This window comes from Pygocentrus nattereri, chromosome 18 (assembly GCF_015220715.1).
Source record: "Pygocentrus nattereri isolate fPygNat1 chromosome 18, fPygNat1.pri, whole genome shotgun sequence".
Taxonomy (NCBI): domain Eukaryota; kingdom Metazoa; phylum Chordata; class Actinopteri; order Characiformes; family Serrasalmidae; genus Pygocentrus; species Pygocentrus nattereri.
Window position 1 is genome coordinate 28,227,013 of NC_051228.1, and position 25,919 is coordinate 28,252,931.

The 25,919-nt window shown below is 37.8% G+C and overlaps 1 protein-coding gene across 3 annotated transcripts in view; it reads left to right on the top strand.

Annotated features, from left to right (window-relative positions):
• The first annotated feature begins 13,973 nt into the window (after positions 1-13,973).
• The window catches only part of psd3l (pleckstrin and Sec7 domain containing 3, like), a 169,894-nt gene continuing 157,948 nt past the window's right edge, over positions 13,974-25,919 (top strand). For 2 of the 3 annotated variants that reach the window (XM_017697285.2, XM_017697286.2), the window contains exons 1-3: positions 13,974-14,035; positions 22,024-22,464; positions 23,208-23,983. In XM_017697285.2, the coding sequence (XP_017552774.2) occupies positions 22,128-22,464; positions 23,208-23,983 (1,113 nt within the window). In that variant the 5' untranslated portion in view covers positions 13,974-14,035; positions 22,024-22,127. Of the gene's footprint in view, positions 14,036-22,023; positions 22,465-23,007; positions 23,020-23,207; positions 23,984-25,919 lie in introns of those variants that run through there. The other variant, XM_037547380.1, reaches the window with a different exon arrangement.

Consider the following 25,919-nt stretch of genomic DNA (forward strand, 5'->3'; position numbering starts at 1 on the left):
TACAATTTCACTTCAAAATAAACATATAAAACAAAATGCTCCCCTTTATAATCATATGTTTTAACAACTGTTTACCTTATATTAATGTACACAACACCAATTGGCCCAAAGATTCTGTGGGAATAAATCCCAGTGTTGTAGTGATTCAGATGTAATCTTTGAGTTAATTAGATCACAGCCACTCAGTAAATTAGTTCATTTTAGATCTGACCCCATCGTTTTCACAGGAGACAAAGTAAGGGGGGCACATTACACTTGTGGGCTTCTTCATCCATGTTGCCCTACTAAATTCAAAATGTTTTTACTTCACTATGTAGTGAATGGCTTTTTTTTCAAGTACTATGATCTCAGATTTTCTGTGAAACTAATTTACCACATGGTAACTTGTGTCATGGAATCAGCTTTGAATTCAGCTTTGAAGCTTCTTGGCCGTGTGAATTTGTGAATTTACAGACCACCAGGGCCAGACTCTGAATTTTTAAAAGAATTTAGTGATTTCGCTGCCGATCTAGCTGTGTGCAATGACAAAGTAATAATTGTAGGAAATTTTAATATCCACTTTGAAAGGCAGATGACCCACTAAAAAAGGCATTGACTTCAATTCTAGACTCTGTTGGTATTACCCAAAATGTAACAGGGCCTACACACTACTGTAGTCACACGTTAGATTTAGTTTTGACACTAAGACTTAACATAGAGATGCTTAATATCCTACTTCAAACCTCAGCAATCTCCGACCATTACCTAATTTCGTATGAGCTACGTCTTAGCCATAATATATGTACATCCCCTCGCTATTCTACAAAGCGCTGAATAAAACCTTTTACCACCCTACAATTAATAGAAAACCTTCCAGAACTATCAACCCCAGTCTCCACTCCGTCAGACCAAATGGAGTTAGATTTGCTAACCAATTATTTAGAAAATACCATTCGATCCACTTTAAATAAAAAGGATAAGGCAGAAAAAGCTCACCCCATGGTACAACGATAAAACCTGGGCTTTTAAACAAACAGTTTAGAAACTAGAGCGGAAATGGCGACAAACCAAGCTGGAAGTGTTCCACTCTGCCTGGAAGGACAGCCTTATAGAGTATAGAAATGCTCTCACTAAAGCTCGCTCAGCATATCTGGCCTCACTGATCAAGAATAATAAATAAAATCCTAGAGTTCTGTTCAGTGTGATTTCCTGAATCACAAAAAATCAGGCAGGTACTGAATCACAAATTCCGCCAACTCTCATCAGTGAAGTTTTTATGGACTTTTTTAATAATAAAATTGAAAATAGTAGACAACAAATTCAACCCATAGTATTAAATCCAACTTGGCTGTCATCTGACGTGTCTGATATAAAACAAAACACAGTTGTAGAAAAAAGCCTGGAAACTTTTTACCCACTCCCACAGCTAGAACTAGAGAAGATTGTGTCCTCTGCAAATTGCACAACCTGCATACTCAATGCAATTCCCTCAAAATTACTCAAAGAAGTATTACCAGTTATTATAAACCCTCTTTTAACTATAGTAAACTCGTCCCTTAGCCTGGGCTATGTACCCAAAGCTGTTAAACTAGCAGTTACTAAACCTCTGATCAAGAAACCAAATCTTGATGTTAGCATATTGTCTAATTACAGGCCAATTTCTAACTTACCATTTATATCTAAGATCTTAGAAAAAGCTGTGGCCCAACAACTTAGTTCATATCTGCATAAGAACCATGTATGAAAAATTCCAATCTGGATTCAGGCCACATCACAGCACTGAAACAGTTCTTGTTAAGATAACTAATGATCTTCTTCTTGCCTCTAATCAAGGCTATGAATCCCTGTTAGTGCTACTTGACCTCAGCGCAGCTTTCGATACAATAGACCACAATATTCTCCTAGAAAGGTTAGAAAACATGGTTGGAATCACAGGGACAGCCCTATTGTGGTTCAAATCTTACCTAACAGAACGTTATCAGTTCGTCAGTATAAACAATTTATCTTCCAATTATTCAAAAGTAATATTTGGAATTCCGCAGGGCTCTATTTTAGGACCATTATTATTTACACTATACATGTTACCGTTAGGCACAGTTATAAGTAACCATGATGTAAACATTCATTGTTACGCAGAAGATACGCAACTGTACATATTAGCCAAGCCTGATGACAAATACAGATTAAAGAAAATAGAGGACCGTGTAAAAGATGTGAAATGCTACATGTTGCGTAAGGTTCTCCTTCTGGGTCAAAAATTGGCAAGAAATAAATGATCAGATTTAATTTGAAATCTCTCTGACTTTCCAGCCACACCTGGCTCAGCAGCAAAAAATCTTGGCATCATAATTGATTCAGATTTATGATTCGATCAACACATAGGCAGCATCACTAGAACAGCTTTTTGTTCATCTTCGCAACATTGTCAAGATAAGAAATGCCCTATCCCTGCATGACGCAGAAACACTAGTACATGCTTTATTACTTCCAGGCTAGACTACTGTAACGCACTACTGTCAGGAATCTAAGCAAACTTCAACTAGTCCAAAACGCTGCAGCCAGGGTCCTCACTAAAACTAGAAAATTTGATCATATCAGTCCAGTGCCATCATCACTTCATTGGCTGCCTGTTAAATTCCGTATTGATTATAAAATTCTTTTATTGACATATAAAGCCCTACATGGGCTCGCTCCTGAGTACCTGCAAGACCTTATTTCCTATTACGAGCCATCACCTCTACTCAGATCACAGAGTGCTGGCTTATTAATGGTTCATAGAATTCATAAGACTGCAGCTGGGGGAAGAGCCTTTCCTTATAAAGCCCCCAAACTATGGAATGATCTTCCAGAAAATGTTCCTGGACTCAGACACAGTCTCAATCTGCTGGAGTCATTAGCCACACTCTGGAAATGTTCACATTCACTGTTTTACATACAAACAAACAATAAAACTAATTCCATCTCCCTGCCTTTTTTCCAAGTATACGACCGCCCACATGTCCGGCCGGACACTGAAGGGCGACTGACTGTTGAGCCCTCCTGCTACCCACTTCAGACCAGCTGCCGCCACCTGCCTTGGACTAGCTGCCCACCCTACATTGAAGTTTTCATAGACTCCTAGCTATCACTACTACTAATACTATTGCTATTAATATTAGTAGTATAATCATTTGTAGGTAGTTTGACCAGAGGAGGATGGGTCCCCCCTTGTGAGCCTTGGTTCCTCCCAAGGTTTCTTCCTCTGCTCTGAGGGAGTTTTTCCTTGCCACTATCGCCCCTGGCTTGCTCACTTGGGGGTTTTTACATTCTTGTTAAAACTTTGTCTTTTCTGGAATTCTGTGAAGCTGCTTTGTGACAATATCAGTTGTAAAAAGTGGTATACAAATAAATTTGATTTGATTTGATTGTCTTTTCTGTTTAATGCAAAATTCCACACTTTTATTTGCAGTGATACTACTTCAAAAAATCCAGGGCCTCAAAAGTGAAGTACATGGTATATAGCGCTGATTATAGTGCCTGAACTGAGATACAAAATGTGTGCAATTGTCCAAGCTTCATTTTTCAGTGTTTCTAGCCTTTGCTTGTAGTCCTAGCTTTAGTTAACAGTGCTAGCTCACTTTTTGCACTAAATGTGGTGAGTACACTACGGAAGAGCTCGCAGGAAATGTTTACACAGGGGTGGATAGCCTTGTTAAGTGCTGCCCGATGTCAGAGCAATAGAACATATTAATATCAGAGTCAAGCAGGTCCAGAGGAAGGTCAACTCCACAGTGGTGTAAATCTCAGCTGTGTAAAGAAAGATAGAGGAGAAGTCAATGATTTCCCTCTCTCTTAGCCTCAAGGAGAGTGAATAGGGCTTCTGTTCACCCATATCTGCTCATGTGGCCTGACCAGCATGTCCGTTGGGCATGATTTTAGGGATGCTGTAGAGACTTATTTTAGTGTCTGTTGAATGTGACATAGAATGACATTAAATGTATGAACATGTAGAGGAATTAATTAACTCTAAAGGTGTTTTTAATAGTGAGGGTCCTATTTTGCCAAATCATTTGCTCATTTAACGACTGAGAGTGACAGTGTGTTTATCTGAACACATTAAAGCTAACATGATATTTCAAGTGGATCAATGAACTTATTAAAAGTGTGTATTTCTTTTATACGCCATTGGTCTGTTGATAATTTTACCATTGCCTGTACAATAGGAACCCCAGGCAATAGTACTTTTATATGTCATATTTTCATCATTATATTATATAACAATATTGGCCTTTGCAATACTGATATCTGGGTGGATGATCAGGATGATTATAAGGGCCCCAAAAAGACAGGTCCCCAAAAAGACCTACAAAGATTGTATTTTTTTCTGGCATGTGATTTTTAAGAGTGTTTAATTAAAAACAGTCATTAATTAACCACTATTGAAAGACTGGTTTAGATACAATGTCAACAGCAATACATTTTACATACAGTCACCTACAGCAGGTCCTTTTGTACAAAAAAACAGAGGAGACAGTAAATTATAACACCCAGCTTTTCAGAGGTTAATGTTGCTTATCAAGATATACTTCAGTTTATGCTTACACTAAAAACAGCCGTGTATGCTGTCCCAATAAATCTCTTGTGCACATATCCTCTGTTTCTCAATTTTATGATCTGCTATAGCTGGACAAAGAAGTATGTTTGTGGAGATTTTGGTGCACTTTGTATAATGTATCTGTCCCATACTAGTAAAAAACAGTTCATGAACAGGTTATAGAGTTTTGCTTCAAGGTACAACTTCAAACTTGAAGTTTGAAGTTCAATAAACTCGTACAGCAGTAACTTGCGTTATTAAAGCTGCACTATGTAAGATTTGGGGATTTGGACCTCTCTGGTGGAAATGTGTAACTGCACAAGTCAAAACTTGGTGAAGGACATGTCTTGTGCATGTGACATTAATATGTAAAGGTGTAAAGGAGTCCAAAAAAATTGAAATTTAACCCAACACCTCTGACTTGTTTATTTTGTCCTGACTCAATTCTTTCGGCTCTAACAATAAAATCTTAAGTATAGCAGCTTACAGACCTAGTACATAGTACAGACAAAAATCTGTAATTACACGAGATTTGATCACCATGTTTCAAATATGTTGTATTCTACATGTTCATTTTATGAAAACTTCTTCCTTGATGTTATACAGCTCTCTCAGCGATTATGCAATCATCTACAGCTCTGTTCACCATCTTAAACACATCTAACTATCTGATTAGTTGAAATCTTAAAAGTAGTGGAGTGATAGCATCAATTTAGAATCATTTTATACCTGGATCTCAGGGCCATTAGAATCACAGGGGTAAGTGGGCATTTGACCACCATATTCTAAAGTACTGGGGTGACGACCCACCACTTTTTGATTTCACGACGCTTACATTGAAAAACTTCTGCTTTAAATAAACTGCACAGAGTGCTAGAGAAAGTTAAACTCAGTGGCAAAACCAATCAAAATCTCAATTTCAGCTGGGAGGCAGGACATCTCCAAAACAAATCCTTTGTAAGTTGAGGTTCAGTGAGAAGAGCTGCAGCTCGCTAACCCAGTATAAATGGTTTTACTGCTATATGCAAACTAATGCACGCTATGTGGGTTTACAAAATGGCAGTTTTAGTAGTTCTTACTGTTACTGTCCTGCTGCTAGACCTACCCTGGTTAGTGCAGGCACATCAAGCTTTGTTCTTACGTTTATTTCCTTCATCAATCATAAAGAGGCTGATATCAAGTAAAGTTAATTGCTACTGCTGATTGTGATACACATAGATAACCATCTCTGTTTTCTATTTGTATGGTGGCAAATGTGAGAGTGACGGAGAATTTGCTTCCCTGCTTTATTTGTATGAAAATGAACAAGGTTTGAAACCAGCCTGATGTTCTTCAGATGTTAGCTAGCAGAGTTTGCTATCTGAGGCTGAACCCAATGAAGCGTAGGGTTAAAACAAGCACTGACCCCTGTTCATGAATAGATTTCTGGAGATATAGAGTCACATTTTTTGCATGACATTAAATGTGCTTTAGTCAGTGGCCTAACTGCATTTCGTCACTCAGCCAGCCTCGTTTTTTTGGAATAAATAAATTTTGTCCCAACACTTTTGGAGGTATGGCGTCACCCCTGCTGTATCAAATTGGTTTTATATTGCTGTAGTGATTCCAAACTTTTGATCAGCGATTCTGACCTTTGCACAGCAGCATACTAAACTGTCATTTGGGCAGTACCCCTCTTGTCACTGGGGTGGTACTTTCAAGGGAGCATCTCTGTACCTTTAGCCAGGAAACATAACTGTGCCATAATTATTATCTAAATTATCTAAGTTGTACTGACTCCACACACCCCGTCTCGTCTCCAGGCTTTTTATTTTAGTGTTCTGATTTAAAACATTAAGTTATGAAAAGATACAACCTTAAAATCTAGACCTTAAAACCACTGTTGTCCCTTTAAGGGTACATTTACATTGTTTGTACCGTGATGAATAAAAAATGTACCTGCATAGATCCTGTATTTCTAACAGTGTAGGTCTTCTAACAGTACACATCCTTTTCTCTCTGCACTAAGGGAATCCCCTCATTTAGAACAAAAACAACCAAAAGAAGAAGTAAGACAAGACAAATCTCTATACTTTCAGTTCAGTCAGATGACCTGGTCATATGGATGAGTTTGTAATTCTGTGATCATCACATTGTAGTTATTTTGGAATGAACTGAACTTGATGGAAGGTTTTGATGTGTGTTTCACAGAATGAAAGTCCTCATTTACATTCTTGTCATAGTTTTGGCATTTTTTTAACATAAAAACAAACAGAGCAAAGTCAAAAGTGCAGACTCAAAACCTGTTGAAACAAAATGCAAACTAGAAGCAAATTGATTTGACATGATTTACTGTGTCATTAATTATTTCTTTTTAAATATGTTATATATATATATATATATATATATATATATATATGTGTGTGTGTGTGTGTGTGTGTGTGTGTGTGTTTGTGTGTACTATCCCATGTGTAATATGAACTAGTATTAAGAATTTCCCCATTGTGGGACTAATAAAGGATTAACTTATCACAATAACAGTAGCACACATTAAAGCACTCTTCTATAAATTTTCTTAGTATTCCTTGCATTACTGTTTATGAACTGCTCTACTACAGAGAGCAAACCGAGCGCTGTTCGTTACTCTATTAGAGTGTGGTGTCTAGAGGCAGGGCTCTGGTATAAGACATAGTCTGATTCTGCATGTTGCTCAGGCCCTGAACAATGCTCCTTTCAGACCCCCTCCTGTTTTGACTGGAATTCAGCCACTACAACACAGTGCTGCAATTAGGCTGACCCCAGGGCCGGGGGTCAACATCTGGGTCCCCCAGTGGCTGTCAGAGCGGCTGAAGTGATTGCTTTAATGCTTCTCCTGGGTATCACATTCCATTCATCATCTGATGCTATTCACTGAGCACAATCACTTTTTTTGACATTTCACTCAAAACTGCTTAGATGCAGTTAATGACATTGTTTTAGCTTCTGCTTTTCCACTATTTTGTTACTATGTTAACAAGGGACAGCAACATCCAGCAGTCATTTAATTTACACATCTTTTCACTCAGTTGATCAGCTTCCCCCCTCTTAGATTAGCACTGCATCTACAAAGCTAACATTGCTAATGAAGACTAGAAACCAATAGTCACCCAAATCTTATCTGTGAACGCATCCCCAAAACTATTGTCAACATGCTGAAAACTGTATCCTGATCTTCAATAAGGTTGTGTAGACTTGTTGATGTAGTTTATGACACAGTTTGACTCACTATGACCTATAGAAATATGAACAAACCTGGTGAAACGATGTGAAACGATACTTTCTGGTGGAGATATTGACTTCTAGTATTTGTTAGCCTTGTTAGCCACAATGCCCTTGAATCATCTTATGGCTGGGCAAAACATCAATTGTTAATCAATACTGCACGATCGTTCTATGCAATATTGATTTTACAGAAGCAGATTGTTATTTTTTAACTGTCCATGGGGCCGAACTACTATAGCCTTCTTAAAAATAAAGGTTCCTAAATGATTGTTAGGTTGGTTGTATACTTCTAGGAACAACTTTTACTTTACACTCTCAAACATGAGGGTGCCAAAAATGATTCTTTTATGCCATAGAATAACCACTTTTTGTTCCCTAAAGGACCTTTCAGTAGATGTATTTTTGGAGAACAATTGATTGAAATGAGACATGTGAGTATGAAGAATTTTCTTAAAGTTTGAAGAACATTCACGTAACGGTTCTTTAGAGAACTGAAAGTGGGTCTTCTATGGTTCGTCATTCAACAAACCCTTTAAGGAGTCTATGTGGAGGTTATGGCTACAAAAATGGTTTACAGAACCATACGTTGACAGGTTCTTTGAGAAACTGCTGCTTCTTTCACCACTTCTTTTCAAAGAAACAAGACTCTTCATTGCCCTTCTTGTGTGCTTGCTGGAAACCCAGCTTGGTACTTTTAAGCTCACAGACTCTGTTCTGATGAAGAGGAACACTGACCTGCTGCAGCAGAAGACAGAGCTGGATGAAGCTCGCTGAGGGACTTTTTCTGAAGTGTGACCTTTTCTGTGAACAGGGAACTGCTGGCCTGAGTGTTCTATTGTGGCATGTGTGTCACAATCAGCTATTCACTCTGCCGTGTGGCCCTCTCTAAATGACAGTGGCGAGCACAGCATGGCATCATTGCCACAATCAGTAGTAACCATGAAAATGCCCCGTTCTATCCAAACCACTGTGATGAACTCCTTGTGATGAAGCTCAGATCACTTGACCCTGACCCATTTCTTTATTTTGAGATAATCTGTCTCAAATTAGCATCGCCCTCAAATCTGCAGAACATTCATCTGAAAAGTAGAATGCCCTCATTTCCTATTCATGAAAATGTCTGACTGAGTAGCTGAGTGAAACTGTGCAGTGGCTGTCCATATCATTGTCATTATTCTGTCATTTCATAGTTTTGAGGTTTCAGTGGTGCTGTTATGTTATCTAAAAATGCAATAGTAGTATTTTAACATGTAATCCTTGCTATGGTGTGGTTCTTGCCTGGAATTCAATACATAATTGAGTAAAGTGGAGAATAATGTCCCATATGTGATATATATCAACAAACAAAAAAAATTTCCTTTTCTTTCCTACAGTTTATTAAAGTTAGTCTTGCATTGTATTAAAATTTCACAGAACAATAGAAATGGTCCAGAATTCCTTACCATTTTTGTTACATTAACTTTGATTACAAGTTTTTTCTTTCTCCTGTCAAGATACTATTTCAGAGATAAAAGACACGTATACATGTAAATGTATATAACACTTCGATCATATTGTTACATGTAGGTACTTACATATACATATACATGTGTGTGTGTATATATATATATATATATATATATATATATATATATATATATATATATATATATATATATATATATATATGCTATTTAGGGAGTACAGAGACATTTGGGATTTCTGACTTTTGATGCAACTCTTGCTGTGACATTTGAAGCTGCTGTAAACAGAGATTTAGTAATAAAACTATATTACATTGCTTACATTGAATGATTGTTTTGCCATTAAAGTTAACACTTTGGAGATTTTTTATGACTGTGGAGAGCAAGTAAGCTTGTCTAGTCTTGTTTTTATAGTGTAACCTTAACCTGAACCTCACTTACGAAAAGAAAAATAATTTTGCTCTTTCAGCTTCAGTTCCAGTTACAAAAAAAACTGAAAGTCCAGGCCAAAAAGCACAAAAAACAAAGAAGAATACACACACACACACACATATCTCAGAGAACTGTATTGTATGTTTAGTCCTATTTGCAGGTGTTTATCTGGCTATTTGACAGGTATTTATTTGCTCTGAGAGCTGAACTCTGGAAGGCAGTGAGTGAACAGCGAGTGAACAGAAGCAGTAAGACCTGCCAGTATGAATGAACATCTTCTTGTATGACACATAAAAGAAAGAATACTTTTCTAATTGGTCTGTCTTTGGGGGAGAGGTAAAGCAAAGGAAATGTTGATTCTCAGAGGCAGATAAATAAAAGATTTTTGTGTCTTTTTGACTGTTATTAACTGCCTATTGATGTATTCTCTAATGAACTACACAATGTACTGCTTCAGGAAAAAATGTGTTCCATGTATCATGTATGATTCAGTTAACGTTGAATTTCAAAGAACATAATACAAAAAGATTTAAGCATATTTTCTAGCTTGCTGTGATGTAATACCAGTATACCAGTATTAGTCAAATGTTTGGACCTAAATGAATATGTATTTTCATAGATAGATAGATAGATAGATAGATAGATAGATAGATAGATAGATAGATAGATAGATAGATAGATAGATATGGACTATTGATATCAAAACCTTTTATTTTCAAAAAGCAAGAAAAATATAGTTTTCTGTGATATGACTCTTTAACACTTCTGAGCTGAAGAGATATTTAAAATAGATTAGCAGACTTATTTACCCTGTCTGTTTCATTTAAACTCACAAAAGCACCTTTTTCCATCGCTTTTGCAAGTCCAGTGGTGTTTGTGCTGAGCACTCATGCTGCGCTTTGTTGAAACTGGACAGGCCATTCAGCACACTGAGTTAAGTGTGTCCTGTTTTAAATGCAGAATCACCCTGTTGGAGCGGCACAGCAGCGCTACGTAAGGATCATAAGATCATTTCCTCCGAGAACAATCCATTCATTGTCCTAAACTGACACAAGTGCATGCTTCCAGGCTTGAAGGGAGTGAAATAAGAAAAGGCCATAATTGAAACCAGGCCTCACTCCATAATGAACAACTCTCTGCAAAACATTAATACCTATAAACTCGGCTTTACAATGGAATAAACACATGTTGGCTGCGCAGCGCTGACCTACTTATAAACATGTGTGACCTACTGCGAGTAAGGTGAATGAAAAGAGCTTTGTAAGTAGGCTTATATGTTTCAGAAGACTACATAGTTGTTGTAGCAATAAACATAGAGCGGAGCAGAGACGATAACATCTCTTCCACTCACTGGGCAGCCGTATTGTAATAACGTGTCTGACATTTCCTGTTCTAGTCTGCCGGACAAAAGCCTATCGCTGTCATCGGCTTCACACAGGCAGGGAAAGTTAAACAATGTTTGTGGGGCAATAAGAGAGTGGAGAAAGTATAAATGAGCTCAAAGGAATCAAGTCCAGTTCTGATTATGACTGGGCATAAGTACACTCAATCACTGCACCTTTCTCTTACAAACCCAATCCCAAAAACATTGGGACAGTAGTTAAAATGCAAATAAAAACTGAAAGCAGTGATGTATAAACAGATTTACAAGTATATCAATCGAAAACAGTACAAAGAAGAGATATTTAATATTTTACCTTATCAACTTTATTGATATTGTTAAATATCAACTGCAACACATTCCAAAAAGCTGGGACAGGCACAGTGTAAGACTGGGAAGTTCGTAGAATGATCAGAATCATTATTTCATATCAGCAACATCCAGAAACACCGCCGATTTCTTTTGGCTACAGCTCACTTTTAAATTGTTTATGGACGTAATGGACGTTGTGCTCTCCAGGCCAAAGAGGAAAAGGACCATCCTGATTATTTCCAACACAAATTTTGAAAGCCAGGGTCTATCGTGTTATGGGGATGTGCCAATGGCAATAGAATGGGGAACTTGCACATCTCTTAAGGCATATTTTGGAGCCGCATAACCTGGCATGTAGACAATGTCTTTTTCAGAGACATCTGCTTGTTTAAAGCCACATTCTGCATGTGTTACAACAGCATGGCTTCATAGTAGGAGAGTTAAGGTGCTAGGCAGGTCTCTCACAAAAAAAAAAGTTGTGAAATGCAACATACAACAACGGAGACCTCAGACTGTAGAGTAGATAAAGCGTTATATCAAGCAAGAATGGGAAAAATTTCCCAAGAATGAGAAAAACTGTCCGGTTTAGAATAAGCATCTGTACAAAAAACAATAAAGTTGATCAGGTGAAGCATCATATATCTTGTGTTTGTACTATTTTTAAATAAATACAGGTCGAAAAGAGTTTTCAGATTTACATTTTTCCTACTGTTCCACGAGTGTCTGCCAAACAGAACTGCTGTTATTTTACTGTATAACAACTTACACAGTATAGATTGATGTACTATAAGTGGACACCAGAAAGTATTTGAATATTCATTTAATATTTCCTGTTTCCTGGGAACACCAAGAAGTTATTAAATGATATACATAGTAGTTACCTCTTTACAGTGGTGTGTGCCTTGAGTTTTGATCACCACTTTGGAAATGTGAGGCATTCTCAATGTTATATACCATTCTTGGTCATTTTAGAATCAGTGCTGTTCATCATCCTGGACGCATTTCTGCTTTTTTTTTTTTTTACAGATTCATATCAACTATTTAAAACGTAAAGTTGCAGAGAATGAGAATTATACCATTATCATTTTATACATGTACCTGCTGTGTACCAATGGTGTAACTGATCTTAGAAACAAAAGAAAAGAGAATGGGCCTCCTCCATGGACAAAAATGAACTGTTAATGAATAAAAAATGACAAAAAATAAAAAATATGATTATGCAATTTGTTGTTTATTCATTATTGCTGTGTCTCAATGTATTATGTTGCATTACCTTCTTGTATTTCAATAATTATACATCATATTTCACTGTCTGACACACCATTGGCCAAATAAGGAGGTTACATAGTTTACTAATAACCATTACTGTTATACATATTAAGATATATTATTTGAATGGAATCGTTTTGAAGATTTTAGAGTTATTAATCATATTGCAGGTTGTGAAGGATCCATTTTAAAACAGTTACTATGAAAGAGAGAGATAAACAGGTGACTGTGCTGTGTAGTGTTGGAAGCTGACTGTGGAATAGGTAGGTTAAGATATCAAGCTGTGGGTGTGCAGTTGTTGACAGTATCTATATAAGGGGCCCAATAAAGAATGTGTCACAGGCCCCAGCATGATTGCCCCTCTGCCTCCCTTGTAGTTATGCCACTGAAAACAGTGGTTCCAGTGTTATGAATAGTGATTCCAAACTTTTGAACAGTACTGTGCGTTTGTGAGGCATCTGCTTTTTCCTCAGTTCCATTTTAGCCATTCGTGATTGGTTCCTAATTCCTTTCTTGTTTTTTGCTTTCGCTCCCAGCTCTTACTTTTAAGCTTTCACAATTGATTTTAGACCAAACTGATCCATAAAGAGAAGACCAGCATCTAGAAGCCTTCGGTTCCACTGCGGTTAGATGATGTGCGTTGACGTTGGGCTGTGGGTCTATAGAGAATGTGATATGTGAGGAAGTCTTACTCAAGTTGTTTGAGTTAAATGTACTTAAATATGTGCACTTGCACATGACTCAAATGACTCTTAAATAGGGAGGTTCTTCAAGGCTTCTTTCATGTGTCAGTGGCTCTTTGCATGGTGAAACAGATATTCAGCTTGATGGAAACTGTGGTGTATATGGCTGTATTTAAAATGATGAGGTGCATTTCATTCATGTTAAAATGGCTTCACCATGAATTCAGTACTTTCCTTATTCCAGTTGTTATTTCACTGAAGCAACATTTTCACACGAGTGTGTGTTCCAGGCTGCTTTTCTCCTTCTCTAACAGCCTACTTTGCCAAGCAATAACAAGTGCTGGTCATTGTTGGACTCCATGCTGAAGTGTTTTAGCTGGGAGGAGCGGTCTGTAAACGCATGGGAATTACTGAATGACAAGAAACAGAACAGAGCGCCGCATTGTTATTTCGCACCCGTATTCAGACAAGCCCCGCCTTCTTGATCTACGATTGGCTCATCATTTTGAATGCTTGGCTCTGTGAACTACTAGTAAATCTCAGCGCTGGAGGCGAGCTCCTACTAGCCAATCAGAGCGCAGGGAGGCGGGGCCTGTCTGAATACGGGTGCAAAGTGTAGGGAAACTAACCGGCTTCATTAGAAATGACTGAACGCACAGCAACAAACAGCGGAATGGCGGGGTTTATATCGTCAATCACAGACGTAAGTAGAAGTACGTTCATTTGGTTAAACCGGAGACGGGTAGAGCGGTTTAAACTAAAGTGTTTTCACTTTAGTGAAATGCTGACTCAAGTGGAAGTTAGAGTAGTCTAGCAGAAAGCAGCTTGAGCACTGAGCTCCCCATAGAATTGTAGTGGAGCTTTTAAGTGCATCCAGCATTTATCCAGCTATGCAGGTTGTGCCAGAGTACATGGAGCTGTGTACATGGAAACCAGATGGTACCTACCTCTGTTTTTCCTTCTTTTCACTGAATGAAATTCTACTAGTTTTTTTTCTCAGGTTTCAGAAAAGAAAAAATGACAGAACAGGTGTAACAGAGCATGTTGTAGCATTTTGCCCTTTAGCTAATACAGACTTTATACAGCCTGAATCAGTTACTAATGAAAATGTCTTTATTGCACCTCAGGAACAGCCCAGATAACAGGTTGAAGCTTCATGCAGGTGCTTAAAAGGAAAATGTATTAATGCAACCACTATTTAATGCTGCCACATGGTTTGCTTTACTGAAAAAGATTGACCCAAACTTTTATTACACGTCTATACCATATAAAGAATCAGTGTGCACTGCAGTCTGTGTAGTTGGAAATAATAAGCCTTAAGGTGTAATAAGGGGTTTATAGGGATCTATAGATGATTAATATAAAAAGGCCTGATGCTGGTGGTCACCCAACTTAACAGTTTCTTAAAAATCCAAATAACTAACTCAATTATGAATTTAATTATTCAGTGGAGGTTCAGGGATTTAACTGAGTGAGCTGCATGTATATATACCCATCCGCTGCTGACAGCCAGAGTTGGCTGACTTTGTGGACTTGGCTGACTTTGTCCTCAATAAAGAGAGTTTTGTCTCACGCAGAAATTCCTCCCTGTTTTGACGAGGCCACAAGCTGTGGGCCACATTAGGGAAACACTTCCTACTCTGTCTTTTTCATCTCCTTGGTAAATGTTTGTTTTGGTGCCCACTCATTGCCCCAACAAGCCCGCGACTTTATCAGCGGGATGCCACCAGCACTGACGCGTCAGGCTCCACGCTCTACTCAGTGTCTGAAAGGTCTTTTCTGTTTCAGCGTCAATCTAAGGAGGCATTTACAGCATGGAAAAAAATGTAGAGCTTGAAAAGTGTCTTTAGTTCCCGCTTTAGTGTGGCACTGTGAATAGTGAATATACGCTTTACTATGAGGCTGGTGTGAGAGGCTTTAATAAAAGGGTGGTGGGCTCTAAACTGCTAGCCCAGCTGTTTTCCCTTGCCGTCTCATGGTTGTCCGGCCCACCTCGGTAGTCTGCCAACACAGTGCTTTCATTGCAAATGAAACCATCAGCACTGCACTTTTCACTGGCCTCCAGTGCAGAAGGAGGGAGTGTACGAGACTGATGCTGCCCAAAAAGCAAGGGTTCCCTTGGAGCCCATCAAATGACATCATTTCCTCTGTGTTTGGTTTCAATAACAGGGGCCCCCATGTGAGTTGACGCTAGGAGCCCTCACACATGCTCTGTAAACAGGCGGCGATACAGCGTGTTTACAGGCCTGCCTGACTTTGGGAAACAGTTTCAGCTTTTCAGCTTCATGCCGTTGTTCTGACTCAGTGAACTTGTGATGGAGAAACAGCTAGAATCTCTCCGTCTCTCTCTCAGAAAACAAAACAGATGTGTTTCAGTACCTCAAGGAAGGTATTTCATCATACGGGTAAATTATGTCATGATAAGAGTTTCTGAGCACATCATACAGTGCTGTGCAACAGAGCACCCGTCATTTATTTAATTTACAGTCAAAACAGCCAATAAATGCAAGCACTATCCAGGGGATATTTCTGAGAAGTCTAGATATAAGATAGTCCACTTGCATGAGAAAGAGGAAAGTTAAAGGGAAAGAAGTGATAAAAAATACGTTTCCAAAACTGTTTCCAAGACCACCAAAACGGTCCCCATCAGATAAACAGCACTTAAAGTTTTCATCTTTGAGAGAGAGGAGAAAATCAAACTCCACTCTCATTTCATATCTGGCAGAATCCACAGGTGTTTCTGTCCATCCTTTCACTGTGAGATGGCAACTCAAAGGATGTGCAGTTGTCAAAAAACCCTTACTGAGAAAATTTGCACAAGAAAAGTAAAACTGGACATCTGAGATGTGGAGCATGATGAGTCTACATTTGCAAAAAAATGCAACCAACTTTTAAGATTGAACTGAACGCATGGAAAAATAGGTTGAATGGGATTTAGCCAATGTTCTGGAAGGCTTGTCCAAATTCACAACAGTAGCTATAAAAGGATATCTCTGGGCAGAGAGTTAAAGGACAACTGGATGTGAGAAATACATAATTTAAATAAAATCATCTTTTAATGGGCCCATGTTTTAGTTGCCCCTTTGGATTTACACATCAAATCTAGTAGTAATTGAGATTTCCAGTCTCAGGCTGTTTTTTATTGTGCCTTAAAGGCTAATATTTGTACATGATCTTGGTTCTGATTGGCTGCCCTGCATTGCGCATCACTCAGAAAGCAGTCCAGGCTGAAATACTCCTTATAACCTCAGCAAGATTGGTGCAGCTAAACTGCTGTAGCCAGAATAGGTGAATATAGAATAGAATAGAATAGAATAGAATAGAATAGAATAGAATAGAATAGAATTCAACTTTATTGTCATTGCGTATGTCGCAGGTACAAAGCAACGAAATGCAGTTTGCATCCATCCAGAAGTGCTTAGCAGCAATATAAATATATATCTTACAATGTACAGTAAGTATAGTATATACAGGTTAAAAAAATATGAGGGGGTATGAACATGAAGGGGGTTATACAGGTTATAAACAAGAATGTACAGGTTATAAATATGAAGGGGTATAATGTACTATGAACAGGTTATAAATATGAGGGGGTATAAAGTACTATGAACAGGTTATAAATATGAAGGGGTATAAAGTAAATATGTAAATATGCTGTTTTTTGTGAAATCAGCCCTGCTGTACTTTTGTATTTTTGGTGGTTGAGATTTGCCATGGCCTTGTTGTCATCATCAACACTTTTTTGTTAATCTGAGCTCACAGCACAACATCAACACCACAATCATGACAGGCTGCCCTCACTGAGTGTTGTTTATGATCTCAGTCTCTGCCCTTACATAACACGTGGTCATGACTAGCGCATTAGACTCTATTCACTTCAATACAGATATTAAGTATGTTGAAATGCTTGCCTCCAGATATGGTGGAGCAGCTGGACTGGCCTGGCCCAGAGCCATACATGTTAATGATGATTCACTTAGCTGTGCTCTCGATGGCTTTAAGTGGAATTGGGGGTCCACAGAAGTGTAATTTCCATAGCTCAGCTGAAAATAGTAACAGTCACTGATAATATTTTACCTTAAAATTGCTGTTCTATATAGTACCATGAAGGATCAAAGAACCAAAGAGTGTACAAAAAGTCAAGTTATTAAGTTCATGTTATCCACTTATGTCAGGAGATGTTTCTGAGGAGTTTATTTATAAAATGATTCATTTGCTCAAGGAGAAAGTCAAAGAAAATAAGTAAAAAAACAAGAGTTTCCAAAGCTGAATTAAAAATAATATTAAAAGATACAGAGAAAATGGTAGACCACCACAACTCTCCCCATCACATGAACTGTACATGTTTGAGAGATGAAATCAGTTGATTGATAGAAAATCAATCAGATCTGAAAAAATCTACAGGTGTTTCTGTCCATCCTTTTATTGTGAGAAGACAACTCAGCACTAGGAGGCTGAAAGGAGGCATAGCCGTCAAGAAGCCTGACTGAGAAAAGATGAAAATTTGCAAATCAAACAAAGAAGCTGTTGGCGTTCTCAGAGCAATCAACTGACCATTCCAAAGTCCAGACCTCAACATCATTTGAATGTGTTTTAGATTAGATTTAGATTTAGATTTAGATTTAGATTTAGAAGCAGTAAACACAACCAACTTCTAAGACTGAACTTTGGAGGCGTGAAAAACTATCCCTGTAGATTTCTTTACATAACTGAAAGCAAATGGATGCTGTAATAAAGGATAGACACACTAAATACAGAAAAGAATAATAATATATTTAGTTGTTGAGGCTTCTGTGTAATTCTTTGTTAAATATTTAATATCTGATCTGATATCTCTTAACAACGAAAGCTTTAAATACCAGTAATGAGTAATATTCACTGTGTCTTGTGTCCCCAAAGTGAACTTTTCGAGCTGTTGTCTGAAAGTGTTGCAACGCTTTTCAGCTTACTCCCTAATTCCAGATCATTTTTACAAGCTGTTTTTTCCTCTTTTTTACACTTATGTTGCATATAACAAAATAAATTGTGCAAGGTCATGGCTTATACTCATGCATATCACTGTTGTCGGAACAAAACCTCATACCTCCATTTTTGTCATTTTTCAGTTTTTGTACATTTTCAGTTTTTTTCAGTAAATTTCATGATGAATGGTGCAAAATAAACTGCCCAAAAATACTTAGAAAAAAGTCTGGTTCTATTGACTTCCATTAAAGGTAAACTAAGTTTTTTAATTCTCCTGAAAAGTTACTATTTTGGTGATACAAAATTTTCTTCCGACAACAGGTGCAGGTGCAGGTGTAGAAACCCAGTCCACCTAATTCTACACACAGGCTACTGCTTTCATTTTCTGCATTAAACAGAAAGACCACAATGTGGAAGTACAGCTTATATACTCCAGAATCAAATACCTCTCACTTGCTTTCACTTTTGGCAGTTGCTTTAACAAACAAGTCCCTAAAAAAGTGGACATCAGTGAAAGGAAATCACACTGTGGTCTTCTCAAAGACTGTGGCTTCAGCACCCAACCAGATGCTACTCCATCTCAAGTGATTGGTGTTTATTATGTGATATGTTGTGTTTTAGTAGACCACCTAGATAAAGGTACAGAAATGCAGGAATGATAATGTGTAATGAGGTACGCTTTTGTATCATTTCACCTGTACAATCTGTAATAGTCTGTCAGAATGTGCTTTTGATGTACTAAACGTCATTTCTGTAGATACTCAGTCAAAAGTTTTAGTATCAGTAGAAATAACAGTAAAGTATCATCACTGTTGGACTAAAACTTTATCTTTTGTCCAAAATAGTTATTTTCAGGGAAAGTGAAAAAATATTTCTTTTTTTAATCCATGTTTGTTAGATTTCAAGTATTCTGTATTTAAAATTACATTTCTTCAGAGAACAGACTTTAATATAACATGGTAAATGCTAATGTACCATTATCATTTATGTGCAACATAAACATGAAATGTGGTGTGTGCACTAGTTTCCACTTTATTTGTCATTTGCACAACATGTCAGGTCATTTATGTATTGGAATGTTTGTGGTGAGGCTCAGATAATCACTCTACAGAAAGTAAATAAGTAAAAAAGTAAAAAACAAAAAAAGATATATATTAAATATACACAAAATCTAGAGAAATTATACACAAAATATAGTGAAATATACACAAAATATTGACACAATATACACAAGACATAGAGACAATATGCATTTAAAGTGACTTGAGTGACTCTGTGCTATTGTTCTTTAAAGTGGCTTAGTGTTAAGGTGTTATTGTCCAAAGCAGAGATGATATGATACAATAATAATGCTGACAGAGTGACTGAGTGAAATGGTAACTGGGGATGGACCCACAGCTTCACGGCTTATTCAGAAGCCTGACAGCCTGTGGGTAGAAACTGTTAATTAACCAGGTTGTTCTAGCCTGGATGCTGTGGAATCTCCTGCCTGATGGCAGGATGGTGAACAGGCCGTGTGCTGGGTGGCTACTGTCTGACCGGATCTTTTTGATTTTCCTGAGGCAGCGGGACTGGTACATGTCCTGTAAGGCTGGTAGTTTGTTGCCTATGATGGCTTCTGCCGTCCTCACCACTCCTCTAAGGGCCTTGTGGTCACAGGCAGTGCAGCTGCTGTACCAGACAGTAATGCAGCCCATGAGGATGCTCTCTATGGTGCACCTGTAGAAGTTGGTGAGGATCTGAGGAGGCAAACCAAACTTCCTGAGCCTAAACAGGAAGAAGAGACGCTGACGGGCAGATCTCACAATAGTGTTGGTGTTGTGGGACCAGGTGAGGTCATCAGTGAGGTGTACGCCGAATTGGAATAGTGTTGCAATGTTGTAGGACAAACATAATCTACGTGAAAGAGTCATCAGGAGGTAACCTTAACTGTGATCACATCACAGAAGTCAATGTGTAAATGTCAATGTCTATGCAAAACTGGCTACAAGAAACATTTGGAGGCTGAGATTTCAGGCAAATCTTTTCTTAATAAGTATTGATTGAAAGGGTGTCCAAACGTTTGCACGTGCCCCATTTCTTGTTTTATCTTCTCCTGTATGTTTAATAAATAAATAATAATTATCCATTAAAACTTGCAGAAATATGTCATATTCAAATTTGCTTCACACACAAAGTCTGTACTTTGAGGGGTACCTTTCCATACAAATGTAAATAAGATTGTAGGGACTTCTGGGTAAAAAAATTTACAAATTTAATTGAACAAAATCTCTTCAGACCAAACAATAAAGAAATCAGTTTTTACCATTATTCAAATTGTAAAGGAGGCCAAACTTGCGCAGCTGGTACAAGTTGATTTTTCCAAAAGTAACCACTTAGCAATCTGATTTATCTACATCTTAGTAGAAGGAAAGTCTGGCTTTGTCCATAATAGCAAAAATTATAATGGTCAATACAGTCCATAAACTGCAGTAACAGCCTGTTTTGAATTCATTGGTTTTTGTGATGTCATGAAAACCAGCATATTTCCATATATCTGCCTTTGTAGACTATCACAGTCAGGCTGAAGTTATAAAGAGTGTTTCAGTCTGGAGTGCACTTTGAATGAGGCAAAAAACAGCATAGCCAATCAGAGCAGAAGTCATTTACATATCACTGCTGTCAAAAGAAACCTTATACCTTCAAAATGAGAACTTTATAGGAAAACGAAAAAACCTACTTTACTTTTAACAGAAGTCAATGAAACCAGACTTTTTCCAAGTCATCAAAATTACACAGAATGTAAAAGGCAACTGACATGTTCAAATTATCTCAAAAAAAGGGTTTTCTTCCAACAATAGCGATATATCAATTTTAATGGCACGGTAACAAAAACAGCCTTTTAAATTCCAAGGAATGCAGAGAGGTTAGCATGTGGTCATGAAAAAAAAATATTTTTGATGTATAAAACAACACAAACCTACTGAGTAGACCTCAGGCAAAAAAGAGAATTAAAAAATTGGATATGGGCCCATTAACACCTTAAAAAACCCAGACTTATTACATACGAAGTACTTATAATTCAGTAACTAGAGGGACTTTAATGCAAACTGACTGAGCTATTCTTAGGTTATATAAGTGAGTAGTAAAACTTTGGGCCTGCCAGCGGCCCTGGCCAAGTGGCTAATACAAAAAGATTTTGCTCCACTTGTTGTAACATTTTCAAATGATGTAAAAAGATGAAATATTGAAGTTAACTAGAGCAATGATATATTTTCCACTTTTCAAAATGAATCTTTCTTTGGTCAGGTCTTTCTCCATTGTTCATTAACATACTTTTCTCATTTTATCTAGCCGTACTCATTTGCTTCTCTAATTCACAGACATGGTTATGCAAATGACCATCCCTGTTGACATGTCTTTTTCAGAGCTACAGTAAATTAGTCTATGTAGAGAATGTAAAGTAGATGTTTTATTGTGTTCATCAGCAGATTATGGATGATAACACTAAAGTGAAGTTTAGTTTTGAACTTGGAATGGACTTTGATAATAATTTCCTTTTGCTTAGACTCGAAAAGCGCTTAATAGAAGCCGATGGGCAGGGAAGAATGTGTTTTCTGTTCTTCTGCTGAGTATAAGGGACTGTATGCAGAAGATTTGGTAGATAGAGATTAGGTTGAAAAGTTTGGCTGTATAATAATGTGGCAGCGATCTCACCTATGTGGCCTGTTTGTGTCTTTGTGCCTTCAGGCCAACAGTGACCTAGGTTAGCCAGGGGAACCTGTGCCTCTCTCAGCTGCTTGGTGTCCCTCCCCCCTTTTGCTGTGCCAAGAGACTACCCTCCCATAGAGGAAATGGGAGATCATCATCAGGTCAAGACTTCCTTCCTTTTCATCCAACTGCAGTCACCCTCCAGGGTCTGTCAGCACCAGCCTCCTGCTGGCTCTCTTCACTCAGTCACTTTAGAGGAAGGATCTTCTACCTTAGCAGTTACAGACAGAACACAGATTCCACCCAGGGACCCAGACAGCCTCTGCAAGGAGGCAAACAGGGAGCACGAAGGTGGAACTGTCCAGAAGGACACCTTAGAGGACATCTTGGAGGACACCTCATCATCAGATGATTTACTGACTGTGGAGAATACTACTGACAGTGTACCAGATGAAGTGTCCTCATCAGGAACGGATACAGGTACAAGGGATTACGCTGCTGCTCAAGAAGGGATTGCAGAAGAGAGCTCTTCATCAGATGCACTGAGGATACTCACACAGAAAATTAATATGTTGAAAATATACTTCAATATAATGTCGCTGTCATATCAAAACATGTTTTTCTATTTAAGTTTATTTTTTCATTTGAAACTTCCAGTTGTTCTTTACACTGTGTGAATACATCATGATGAATGCACAAATAGATTTGGTCCAAAATTACTTCTTTAATTCTTCGTTTTTCAGTCGGTAAAGTTTCCATTTTAGAGATATGAAGTTTTTTTTTTCATGACAGCACCAATTTACTGTTTATAAGGGTTGGGTAATATGACAATATTTACCATTGTTGTTAAAAATTACGCCAGACTTTGTCATAGTATGTTTTTCTGAGCATATTGTGGATATAATCAGCATGTAAATAACTTTGGCCAACTGCACAGTTCTTTACAAATAGAGCATCATTAGGCCTGTTTATTTAGATTTAGTGCAGTGCAGTATGTGAGAAGTTCAACAAAAACTATCATCTACATAATTTATAGTAAGTTTATTTTTTTTAATGTGGCACTGCTAGTTCTTTTTTCCAACGTATCAAACAAAACTAAATATTGTGATAAATAATGTGTCGGGAAAACATCTTTGAGTGTTGTGATTTTATATTTTTGCCATATTGCTCACCCTTAGTTTATGTTATGGAATATACTGATAGAATATATTACATTTTCCTAGGGGTAGACATCAGGACAGCTAACCAGGAAACCATTCTAAAAGGAGAAATTCCACCGTCAAGCTGTCCCTGTCCAACCAGGTATGTGTCTCTAACTGCAGTAGACCACCATTCTAAGGAGTGCTTGGACCCCGACCTTGATAAATCATTGCTTGAGACAGAAAACTCTAGGGAAGGCTTAGAATTCCCCGTTTGGATCTTGCGTCAGGACACTGCAGAGACCATGAGCAAGGCAATTCCATCTCCTCCTGCAGGGAGCTCTTCTCCACCTAATTATCCCAAAACGTCTTCAGCGCCAAGAGTGAGCTTCCTCTATCCATCAGCAGCATCTGACTCTAAGAATAAGACTCCAGGGTTCAAGCCTAAATTGAGCCCGAAGCCCAGTGTGGTTCCTCCAGCCTCTGCACCGCCTTCCAGAGCACATCGCTTGTCAACCACCAGCTGGGTGCACAGTGCCAAGCAGAAAGAGGAGGCTGGTGCGCTAAGTAGAGCACAGACTCCAGCAAGCAAGAGCCCAGAAAGGACAAGCTTTGTGTCAGCCGTCATCGAGAGGACCTCGAAGCTCTATGGAGATGTCTACAAACCCATAGTCGGCCAGAGTTCTTCCACTGTGACACCTGCCAGTGAGGCATGTGCTAAAAGTGAACCTCAGCCAGAGGTGGATGGTGGAGCTCCAGCAGTGACTGCACTGAGTGAAAATACAGTAACTACAGCCTCTCAACATACTGAAAACAGAGAAGTGCCATCAGCCATGATGAACCCTGAGGCACCAGAGAAGGTAAGACTGCCTTATATTTCTTCAATGTACACCTTCAAAAAAGGGGGGTTCTTCAATAAAGGCTATGGTTGCACATAGAACCATGACAATTCATAGCATAGCATTGAAATGCTTAATTGGATCTTTGCATAGATCCTTATCATGCCTTCTTTAACACGATTAAATACCTGTTATATGTTGTTCTTTGAAAAAATGGTTTTGTATAGCTTCAAAAAGGATTCCACTACTTACAAGGCAGAGAACACTATTCAGTACTATATGGAACACTTTTTAATTAGAGTCCTTTAAATGCTGATAAAGCGTCCTACTACATTAATGGTTGTATTTTGGTGCTGTTGGATTCAATTTACTAGATTTGCATTCTTTTCCACATAAATAAAATTGATTAAAATAGATTACACTGTTGTGTCATTTGCTTTTGGCTTACATACTTTTAGCAATGATTCTTATGATATACATTCGTCTGCAAACGATTGGGCACCCCTGATCGAACGTCATATTGTGTTTTTCTAATTGAAAATAAGTTAACATATCCTCTGTGGAGAGTATTCTTAAGTATCATATATATGTATATATATATATATATATATATATATAGAGAGAGAGAGAGAGAGAGACAGAGAGAGAAACAGAGAGAGAGAGAGAGAGAGAGAGAGAAAGTTATGGCACTATATATATATATATATATATATATAGAAAGTTAATGCACTTTTATCCATCATGCTTTATATATATATATATATATATATATATATATATATATATATATATATATATATATATACATATATATATATATATATATATATATATATATGTATATATATATATATATATATATATATATATATATATATATATATATCATATTGGATAAAGGTGCCATAACTTTCTCTATAGGCAGTGTTTTATGTTTTATTTTTTCCCCATTTTGTTAAATTCAGCAAGCAATTGTGTACTAAAATGTGGAGAGGATATGTTAACTTAATCTCACATGTTGTTTATCCAGGGGTGCCCAAACTTTTGCATGTGACTGTATTAAAGTGGAAATGAAACACAGATTTGAATCCAGTAAAATGCATTTGTTTTTCCATGTTATGAATCTATGCACCGCTGGGATAGGCTCCAGCTCCCCCCTTCGACCCAGAAGGAGAAGCGGCTTAGATGATATGCGTGTGTGTGAATCTGTGCTTTTCATATCTGTCTAGAATCACAGTGCTGAAATAATCACTAGAATCACTGACTGACATAAATGTGCCAATTTTGAGTCTTTAATGTACTTCACATGTAACCTTGAAAGACTCAGATTCACAACACACTCCCTTCAGGATTTGTTTGTCCATGTTGAGTAACTTTGGTAATGATTATGAAAGATCATATTGATCATAAATCAAGGTTTTAGAAGCTTAAGGTGGTCTCAGGGAGACTGTAAAGAATGAGTCTGTGGGATTTGACCCCACAGGGGTGGATAATGTTTGGTGGTTACCCACCCAGATGGACTGATTACAGCGGGATATCCAAGATTAATCTCTGTCATTCCTGCCATTAAATGGGCCAGAAAGAATTTTCATCTTCCTCCTGTACGCTTGGCATTTTCCCATTACAGTTTCTTGTTTTGATAGGAATCGTCTCGATTAGAAGCTCATCTCCTGTTAGAACATGCCCCTTTCAAGTTTCTTTTGTTGAGACGTGCCAAAATCCAGAAATGAATAATGTTGCATGTGCCTCAGTACATCATGTCTGGTGGGCTGGTTATGGTAAATACAGTTATGGTTCACTATGTGTAAGTGTTTTCCTCTCCATCTGTATAGAATTTTTATTTGCGCCTCATTCTGTCGGTCAGTGTTAAGTGAAACTACAGGGTTGGACCACCCCCTAGTGTTACACCGTCAAATATGAGTCCCTTATCTGGACTCCTTTTGGCCTTCTGTTTGTA